At 43.7% G+C, this 10,866-nt stretch overlaps 1 protein-coding gene across 1 annotated transcript; it reads right to left on the reverse strand.

Annotated features, from left to right (window-relative positions):
- Nucleotides 1–1,752: 1,752 nt before the first annotated feature.
- On the reverse strand, nt 1,753–10,745 carry MTERF1 (mitochondrial transcription termination factor 1). Its single transcript, XM_014522233.2, is given in 4 exon segments — nt 1,753–2,056; nt 2,058–2,926; nt 10,496–10,601; nt 10,688–10,745. Coding segments are annotated over 2 exon segments (1,173 nt in total). The 5' UTR covers nt 10,496–10,601; nt 10,688–10,745.
- Between the last annotated feature and the right edge of the window lie 121 nt (nt 10,746–10,866).

A 10,866-nucleotide genomic window follows, 5' to 3' on the forward strand; every position in this document is an offset into this window, starting at 1 on the left:
TGCCCCTCGCCCCTTGCCCCCCACAAACAGCCCCTGACCCCCAGCCCTACAGGAGGGGCCCCCAGCTCCCAGGGCTATGGGGCCAGGGACCCAGGTCCACAGCTCACTGCCCCCAACAGAAGGCAGCAGCTGCTGCAGCAGAAGGAGCACAGAGCCGCTGCACCACTGCTGCCTGCCTGCTGCGGGCTTGAGCAGGGGTGAAGCTGGCTCCCACATGCAGCACACCCTCCCAGGGGGCAGGGGGGGCTCATGCCTCAAGATCTGTGCGGGGCGCAGGGGAAAGGTGGGTGCACACTGCAGGCTTGTGCTCCCCACCCTGCTGCCCTGCTGCATGGCAGGGCACAGCGGGGACACGCAGGAAAGCTGTTTGCCTCTGCAAGCTCCAGAATGCCCTGGTGACACTTCCCCTGCAGGTGGAGGCAGCAGCAAAGGGCACAACCCTGTGCTGCTGCCCCTGTGAACACAGGGAAAGTGTGACCAGGGCAGCGCAGAGCTTGCAGTGGCAAGCGGCTTTCCTGTGTGGCCCCACTGTGCTCTGCCATGCCGGGTTGCACACACTGCGCTGTGGAGGCCCTGGGGGAGGGCAGCAGGACAGGGTGCACAGATCTAGAGGGGCGAGTCCCCCCTACTCTCCTGGGTGTGCCCACTGCAGTTGGGAGCCAGCCCCACTCCCTGCCCCCAGACAAACCCGACCTACAGTGCGTGGACCAGGAACCACACGCTATCAGCCAGGTGGGCTCTGTGCCTCCTTGTGCTGCTTCCTGTACTCCTGTGGGAAGCTGCACATGGAGGTGCGAAGCCCGCCCGGCCTGGCCCAGCCCACCCCATGGCACATGGACTGGGAGCTGTACGCTACTGGCCTGAGCGGGCTCTGCGCTTCCATGTGCAGGTTCCCTGAACGAGTGATAACAACTGCTTTGGAGGCAGGCACTCCTGCGGGAAGCTGGCTGAGGGAGCAGGGAGGTGTTGGCATGCTCATCTGGCTGGTGGCCTGTGGACCTGGACCAGCACACTATAGGCCCTTCAGGGAAGTCCCACAAGGAAGTACAGAGCCTGCTCGGGCCAACAGCATGCTGGTCCCAGTCCACGCACCGCCGGCTGGGTGGGCACTCCTGTGGGAAGCTGGCTGGGGGCTGAGAAAGCAGAGAGGTGTTAGGGAAAGCCCCACATGGAGTGCCCACCCAGCTGGCAGTGCATGGACCTGTAGCAGCATGCTATCAGCCCAAGTGGGCTCCATACTTCCCTGTGTGGCTTCCCTGAAGCGCTGACACCATGCTGCTCCTGGTCCATGCGTTGCTGGTGGGCACTCTATGCGGGGCATACAGTATTCATACAGTATTGTTAACTGACACTTCTTTATTGACTGCCCTGCTGATTAAGTGGGCTGGTGGTTTTTACAATGGATTTAATCCAAACTTCTATTTTATGCACTTGTAGAAACATGCTTCTGTGACAAAGATGACACCTGTCCTGATTTCTTTGGTCAGCAAATCTTGCCATATATTTCTTAAGAATGCAGGCTCCTGGATCTTGTTTATCAATTTAAGACAAAATGAAAGAAAGCCACCAAAAAGTTCTTCTGGCCCCTCCTAGCACTCTGCTACTGATACATGAGAATTTATTTACAACTGGTTATTTAGGATAATGACCAATGATCTTGGAATCACATACCAAAAAGAAAAAAATTAAGTAGGCTTATATTTTTTATTACAAAATCTGACCGTTATTCACAAAACTTCTCTTGATTAATCCCTATGCACCACATAATTTTTTCAATTTATTTTCATATCTCTTTTTATTTAAAGTAAAAATGGCTATTCCACCAGTTTCAAAGTTATAACTAATTTTATCCAATTCCTTGATTCGGTTTTCTAAAGTGCCAGTAGCTCAATCCAAAACAAAACAGCTTTCAATTATTTGTTTAATATGAATCTTTGCTTCTAAGAGACAATCTATTTTTCTACTGAGGTTATTTGATGAGAGATATAGTATTCGTGGAAATGGAAGGATAAATCTATTTATATCTTTTTCAATCCATCCAAGAGAGATGAGCTTCTTTCACATTTAAAAAGTTTCTTCTCATATATCCATTACATAAGGACAAAATGTCAACTGCCTGGCCATGTAAAAGGGCAAGTAATTTCTCATTATCCAGCTTGAAAGTTGATTGCAGAAACTCAATGTTAGCTCTCATTTGCTTGCTACTCCTTAGAAAGATTACATTATTTTTGGAGATTATCTCCCTTACCAAGTCATTTGGGCTTTTAATACCTGAAGGCAAGCAGATCTCATGTAGCAGATCAGTCATTTTCTGGTTCAGGTCCACTTGGTTAGAAAATGCTCATGGTGCTCTGGTCAACATGTTAAAAAGGTCTTTTGACGTTAAACCAATATTGTAGAAAAAGATAATGTTGTTTTTCATATTGACATTTTTATTGAAACCAAAAAAGTATTCCAGGGAACGTTCCAGAATATTTATAATTTCCAAGTCAGTCTTCATACTACTCCGCCAAAGCTCCCAATGTTTCTCAAGAGACTCAGAACAGCGTACGATGGTTTGTGGATAACGAGTGATAATGCTGGCAATTACTTCATTACTAGCCCCTTTGGTCTTCAGAAAGTGTTTCAAGCCTTTTTCATTTGTTTTTAATCTCTTTAAAATGCTGGGGTTTTGCTTTCTTATTATTTTGACATTCACTCCCATGTCTGACAAATTTTTCACTAAAACAAAATTCTCTTACCCTGATTCTGCATTAGTGCTCTCTTCTTTCAGACAAAAGAGCCTAGAAGATACAGGCTTGAGTACAATCTCTGCTGAGAATCCATACCGGAAACAATTCCTCTTGTAAAAAGGTGAGTTACTTTTGTGCACCAGCCCCGTGGCTGCCATAGGAATCAGATGCTGCATAAATCCATTGCTAATCATCTGTGGGAAGGAAAAGTTCAATCATTATGCACAGATACTATATGCTAAATAAAGAATATGTTTTTGCATTACCAAAGCTTTGAGAACCATTTTCTTACTTAAATGTACTGCTTTTGTTTACGTAGAAGATATGGCTTAAAAAAACAAATAAAGTAGCAAATTCAGCGCGCTGTTCAAAATATATTCACACTTCAAACTCTCAGGGACAATATAAGTGTATGAGCTTATAAGTGTATTTGACTACATTAAAAGAATGAGATTCTAGGCTTCACCTCTTATAGGGAAGGTACAAAATTCACAGGAAGGAATTGGTTAAAGTGGTTTTAAATCACCTATGAGTTAATCTCGGGACCAGAGTATAGCTTGTCATAATTCAGACAAGTGTGGAGGCCTGTCTAAATAATAAACATCCTTTCTGGGCTGCTCAGAATTTCTACAGCCTGCCCCTTCCCAATGCTACCTTCCTATCCGCAACTCTCATCTGGTAAATCTACGACAGAAGGGCTTCAGGGGTATACTGGGAGGGAGGGAGGGAAAGCAGTTCTCCCCAGTATCTTGTTTTAAGGGAGTTCTCCTCCAGGTATTGAATTGAGACATTTTGCAACCTTTCACTGACCATAAAAAGACTGGAGTAGGGAAGAGGCCACCCATGGCAAGAATCAAAAAAAGAAAAGCTTGTAAAATATTGATATGTTACCACATCCAACTCAGTTCTCTTTCATAGATGCCAAGATTTAGAACTGTTTCTTAAGAATCAATTTTCCACAAAGTATTGGGACGCTGGAAACCACAGGACTGCAGAGGCTAGAGGCTGTGTGAGCATACCAATCAGTTCTATATGGATTTCTCTAACTTCTTTTCTCTTATCCATTTGTTTCTTTTTCTCTTTCCTCATCCTTTCCAAATCCTTTCTTCTATTCCCCAGTCCCCTGTCCAAAATTTATTTCTTACTTATAACACTTTACCCTTTCCTGAGCTGCTTACTCCCACATCTGATTCAGCATATTACAACTAAAAATATTAGATGTTACAAGGCCTGATTTTGATTCTGAGCGTTGTTTTGTAAATATAACTATTGTAAAAAATTTGCTTCTCCAAACACCATCAAGAAGTGTAAATTCCATCTGATTGAAAAGGAGCTGAAAAGGATTAGTAAGATTTTTGTGTCCCTCCCCCTACTCAAACACAGTTTTATATTTAGTATTTACAGTGGGTGTCGGTTTTGGACCCTTTACAGAAGGTTGGCTGCTTAAATATCCCAGCTTTTAAATTTACCAGTATGGTCAAACTAAGCCAAACAACCCAGGAAATGATGTTACTCTCTTAGTGCCAAAATTTAGGTGGGAAATCCTAAATCTCAACTTTCTCCCTCTCAGCAAGTGACACTAACACGCCACTGAAGTGAAAAGAACCTTTGTTCTATTCATTGGAATTGGGATTTCTAACACTTTTATAAGAACACTATGAAAACTAACTCCTGAGCATACTTACAAAGTAGTTTCAAAAGTGAAAAATCTTAGATGCCTCAATATATTTTTCAAAACAGCAAAAATATATTTAGACCCCTATAGGGATTAATTATTAGAACATTTCCTGTATTTTTATAATAAGAACTCTTTTACATTTTGTAGCATGGTGCCAAGCTTGGCCCCTGCTACGCTTGCTCTTTAAGGCAAATCTGGCCAAGACGTATGGCTACCAAGGGCTCCATACCTTGTGTTTCACATAGAAGTGTGAATGAGAAACAGAGTTCAGAGAAGGAAGACTCCAACTGCAGAGATGAAGGTAAGAGGGTGATGCTGAGACTACCCCCCCTGTGGACATGTCCCAGGCCAATAGAAAAGAAATCTCAACTGAGAGACAGAGTAAGGGGAATCAGCCCATCCTGAAAGTAAGCATGTGCTGGGCCTCAAATTGATTTACAGAGACAGGATGAGGAGGATGAGAAACTGTTATGAATTAATAACAAATGTGGGCTGTACTATGTAAATTTCTGGAATTAATTAGAGACTGATTGGGGAAGAAAATAGGTTAATTATAAGGGTCTATGAAATTAAGAAGGACCTGAATTGACCCGGAGTTGTGTTTATGTGTTAGTGATCCCAAGGGGTACTCAAGTGGGACAGCCAGATCAGCTGATAATTGATTTAAATTCATTTAATCCAGAACCTAATTGATTTAGGTCTAACAATTTGCCTGTCTGGGGTAAGGAGCCAAAAGGACAAACAAAAAAGGAAGCCCAGTTGAAACCTCTCAGTTAAAGCCTGTTACCTAAAAAAGAAAGAGAAAAAGGAATCAGACAGGTGAGTGACAGACCAGGGTGTAGGGGAGGAGGTGCCCTGTAAATATATTTTGAGAACTTCCATTGGTTCAACCCTCTGACAAGAAATTTTCCTCCCCATCTATTTCAATAACATCTCAGCGTGGCAGGAGAAAGAAACAGCAGAGAGGTGACAAAGAGTGACCAATGGTTAAACCCATGGCCACTGTCACATATTTAAGAAGTCACAATATATACCAGCCCCATATTCTATACCAGGTACAGGAAAAGGACATATAGTCTCAGATGGCCCTATTTAAAACAATAAGAGAAGGTAGGAAGTTAGCAATTCCCTGGAACTGTGCTGCACTCCCTCTCAGATTAGAGAGAGCTATTTAACCATATTAGTCTGAAGTTAGGCGGAAACAGCTTAGAGGCTATGTGGTTATACAACCGGTTAGTCTCTAAGGTTCCGCCCTGCCCTATCCTCTCCTTTGTAAATGTTATGGTTTGGGTCAGGGCTATTATGAGAGGAAAGAACAAACACTGCAAATGCTGAAGAGCGAAATTCTTCATTTTTTCCAATGAGGAACACCAGAGGCCTTTGAGGTCACTCATTTCCACAAAGTACTCTGTGTAGAATGTGAGTAAAGGAAGGGCACACACCATTGTCACTCTGCCCAAAAAATGCAGGAATGGGAACAGACAGCCATGTCCACCCAAGACAGTCACCTTATTGGGAAGTGAATGATTAAGAGAGCAGAAGCAGGTCATCAGTATTCCTGGATTCATGAGAAGGGGAGGATGAGCACAGGTGCCCTTCCACACACCACAATGGTGTAGTGGAACAGCACATTACAATGAATCATAGGAAAGTAGGGCTAGAAGGGACCTCACAAGGTGATCCAGTCCAGCCCACATCTCAAGGCAAGGTCATCCTTGACTAAACCACTCCAGTCAAGTGTCTGTCCAACCTGCTCTTGAAAATGTCTAGGGGTGGAGAGTCCACAACTTCTTTAGGTAGTCTGTTCCAGTGCTTGACCATCCTTATAGTTAGAAAGTTTTTCCTAATTTCCAAGATAAATTTCCTCTGCTTCATAGAATCATAGAAAAATAGGGCTGGAAGGGACCTCCAGAGGTCATCTAGTCCAAACCCCTGCTTGAGGCAGGATCATCCCTACCCAAACCATCCCACAAAAAATATCAACCCTGACACAATACAGACCTAATACCCTAATCTGCAACAAGTAAAGCAGGGGACCCACAGCAGCCAGTGTCCTGCTTCTAAGAATTGTTATCAATATATGCTCCAGAGGTCCCAGGAAGAAGAAGGCAAAAACCTCTATAGAAGTGGGCCTCCCACTACAGAAGAAAGCAAAAGCCCCCACAATCCATAGCAATCTGACAGTGAGGTAAAATTCCTTCCTGAACCCAAATCTGGCAATTGGTCTAACCCTGAGCATAGGGGCAAGATGCCCTAGCCAGGAGCCCCCAGCTTTGGTCCCAGCAGGAGTATTAGCATACCCTAGTCAAAGTCCCCAGACTTGGCTATAGCTAACACCCAGTGCTGAGGAAGGCTTAAACACATGTAGCAGAACAGGGGATGGGGGAAACAGGAACAACCACCAAAGCCCAGAAGCACAGGAAATACCCATAGTAGAAAGTAGGTATATGCTTAGATTATCCACCACCTGTGGCTGTCCAAACTCGTCTTGAACACCTCCAGTAATGGAGAGTCCACAACTTCACTAGGTATCTATTCCACTGCTTCGCTATTCTAACAGTGAAGTTTTTTCAGATATCTACACTTAGTTTGCTGCAACTTCAAGCCACTGGTTTACATCCTCCTCCCTTCAGCAAGAAGGGTGCTTTCCTTCTTCTTTATAGCAGCCCTTCAAGTATTTAAAGACTGCTATCATGTCCCCTCTTTTAAGTGCCTGTTCCGTAAGCTGAACATGCCTAGCTCCTTCAGCCTCTCCTTGTATGACTTGCCTTCCAAGCCCTCTTTGTTGCCTGCCTCTGGACCCTCTCTAACTTCTCCATGTCCTTTTAAAAATGTGGAGCCCAGAATTGCACACACTATTGCAGATGAGGTCAAACCAGTACCAAGTAAAGGGGCACTATCACTTCCCGTGTCTTGCACCCAGTGCTTCTACTGATGCATCCCAAAACCGCATTCACCTTTTGTGCAGCTGCATCATCATACTGCAGACTCAGATTGAATCTGTGATCTACCAAGACTCCCAAGTCCTTTTCCATAGTGCTGCTATCCGGCCAGGTGTCACCCATTTTATATGTGTTTCGGATTATTCCCCCAGAAGTGTAGCACCTTGCATTTGTCTGCATTGAACTTCAGTCTGTAAGCTGTAGCCCAGCTTTCCAATCTATCAAGATACTTCTGAATTGCGCTCTCATCCTCCAACATGTTTGCACTCCTTCCCAGTTTCGTGTTATCAGCTTAAGGCCATTGCACCTAGTCTGATCCCCTACAGCTACAGAGAAAAGCCCATCTAGATCCTCTCTATAATTGCCTTTCAGGTATTTGAAGACTGTTATCAAATCCCTTCTCAGTCTTCTCTTCTACAGACTAAAGAACCCTATTTTTTCAGTCTTTCTTCCTCCAGGCCCCTAATAATTTCTGTCACTGTGTTAGACTTTCACCTATCTATTCAAATCTTTCTTAAAGTACAGCCCCTAAAACTAGATACAGTATCTCAGGGGATGCCTCACCAGTGCTACAGAGTAAAAGAATCACTTCCCTTGATTTCCAAGCAACTCTCCTATCAATACATTTCAGTATGCTGTTGCCTGTTTTTGTAACAAGAGCACATTATGGGCTCATATTCAGTTGATGGTTCACTGTAACTCCCAGGTCCTTCTTTGCAGTACTGCAGCCCAGCCAGTCATTTCTCCTCTGTCTCAAGTACAGGACTTTGAACAAGTGCAGTCTCGTCTGATTGATTGCGGACTATTTTTCCTGGCTATCCAGGTCATTCTGGATCCTAGCCCTGCCCTCCAGAATGTCTGCAACTTGGTGTCATACACAAATTTACTAAGAATGCACTCAATCTCATCACCCAAATTATTAATGAAGATGTTGAACAGCACTGGACCCACAACAGACCACTAGGGAACCCCACTTGATACCTCCTCTGAGCTATACATTGAGCCATGGAGAACTACTCATTGAACACAATGATCCAACTAGTTATATAACCACGTTACAGTTCTTTCACTTAGCCTCTGTTTCCTTAGCTTGTTAATGCAAATATTGTGGGAGATTGTCAAAAGCCTTGCTAAAGTCAAAGTATATCACATCCACTGCTCTCCCCGCAACCACGGGCCGGTCACTTTATCACAGAAAGAATAAGGTTGGCTAGCTGTGGTTTGCTCTTGGTGAATCCATGCCAACTGTTCCTGATCACCTTGTTCTCCTCTATGTGCCTCACAATTACTTTGCTGAGGACCATGCTCCATGATCTTTCCAGGTACTGAGGTCAGACTGACTGCTCTGTAATTCCACAGATCCTCCTTATTCCCTTTATTAAAGATGGGCACTATATTTGTCCTTTTCTAATCATCCCGGACCTCACCTGACCTCCACAAATTCTCAAAAAACTAATGGCTCTGAAATTACCTCACATGATTCCTTCAATGTCCTAGCCTGTTTCCAATCTGGACCTGCCAATGTGAAAACATCTAGGTAATCTAAATAATCCTTTACCAGTTTAGTACGGGACCCACACTTTCCTGATCTTCCTTTTATTGCTGATATAGTTGTAGAAACCCTTCTTGCTACAACTCCAGTTGCGCTTGCTACAACTCCCTCTAGCTACAACTCCAGTTGCACTTTGGTCTTCTTGATTTCATCCCTGAACACCCAAACAATACTCTTACACTCTTCCCTAGTCATTTGTCCAAATTTCCACTCTTGTAAACTTATTTTTTTGTGTTTTAGTTCATTGAAGAGTTCCCTGCTAAGCCAAGATGGTCTTATGCTGTACTTGCTAGTCTTCCTGCACATTAGGATGGTTCGTTCCCATGCCTTTGGTAAGGTTTCTTTGAAGTACAGCCAGCTCTTCTGGACTCCTTTCCTCCTCAAACTGGCCTCTCAGAGAATTCTGCCCATTAGTTCCTTGAGTAACTTGAAGTCAGCTTTTCTGAAGTCCAGGGTCCTAACTCTGCTGCTCTCCTTCCTTTCCTCAGGATCCCCAACTCAATCAGCTCATGGTCACTGCTGCCCAAGTTGCCATCCACTTCTATGTTCCCCACCAATTCTTCCCAGTTTGTGAGCAGCAGATCAAGAAGAGCAGAGCCCCTAATTGGCCTCTTCAATACTTGCACCAGGAAGTTGTCCCCAACACTCTCCAAAAACTTCCTGGATTGCCTGCGCACTGCTGTATTGCCCTCTCAGCAGACATCAAAGAGATTGAAGTCTCTCCCCCCAAAGAACCAGGGACTGTGATCTGGACACTTCCACTAGCTGTTTAAAGAAAACCTCATCCACCTTATCCTCCTGGCCTGGTAGTCTATAGCAGACACCCACCACATCACCCTTGTTGCTCACTCCTCCTACCCTAACCCAGAGGCTTTCAACACACTTTTACCTTCCTTTTCTCTTCTCCTTTATTATTCCACTCTCTTTCTCTTAGTCATCTATTCCCTCTTTCATATCCTTCAAAAATCTCATTCCTCTTGCATGTTATAAAGGTGGTTTCAGTTGCAACAGCTGTAAGTAGCAGTTTTGATATCAAACTCATAGGTCAACCAGAATTGAGCCTCTGGAAAGGACTGAAAAGCCTAACTCGTCCTCAATAACAGTGGTGCAGCAGTAACACCTGGGGTATATGGATAACACCTGCCAGTGCTTTTCAGTATCTGAGTTACATACACATCAATCTTTTCTATTCACATCTGGAAAAAAATCAAAATAAATCACATATTGTCATATGGGTTAATGATTAAAAAAGCAATGGGAAACAGCAGAAAATGTAAGGTCAGTGAAGCTACTTGGCTGCTTAAATAGCCCAATAAGTATCCACCATGTTTCAGAAATGTACCCTTACAACTACATGTCTGTGTTATTGTCACTAAATACATTTGCAACTACTATGAATGTATCCATTAGAAAAGACTATGTCCCATATTTTCTCCTGGTGTAATTGTGCACAGCTCCATTTTTGTTCTCCATGGGTCCAGTTATATCAGTAGAGAATTTAGTCCTTAAAGTACAATTTTCCCTCTCGTTGTCTTTTTTGCTCGACACCGATCCTTTTGCTTTTGTTTAACACTTGTTCCTGTACTTTTACCTTCCTCTGTTATCTCAGGGCTTCTTGTCAATGGTCACAGCAGTATACCACCTCCAGCTGGCAAGGCAGGTGCCACTCCTATAAGTCTTATAAGTTGTTGACACTCCTAAAATATGAAATAAAGAACATCAGCCTTACATTGTCCTGTATCAATGCACAATTAGGAATATTCTTTCAGCAAATATAACTTACACCTAAATAACATGGCTGTCATCCCCCACTTCCCACCTTCACTATACTACTGTGCTATGGTTAGCCTATGTACAGAAGTTTAAGTCAGCTACAGCTTTTCAGCTGCAGGACTGGTGATGTGTTGTTGGAAGTGGAAGCTAATGCTTTTAGATCCAGAAAATGCAAGCTTAATTCCTGCT

Source organism: Alligator sinensis, unplaced genomic scaffold (genome assembly GCF_000455745.1).
Source record: "Alligator sinensis unplaced genomic scaffold, ASM45574v1 scaffold479_1, whole genome shotgun sequence".
Taxonomy (NCBI): domain Eukaryota; kingdom Metazoa; phylum Chordata; order Crocodylia; family Alligatoridae; genus Alligator; species Alligator sinensis.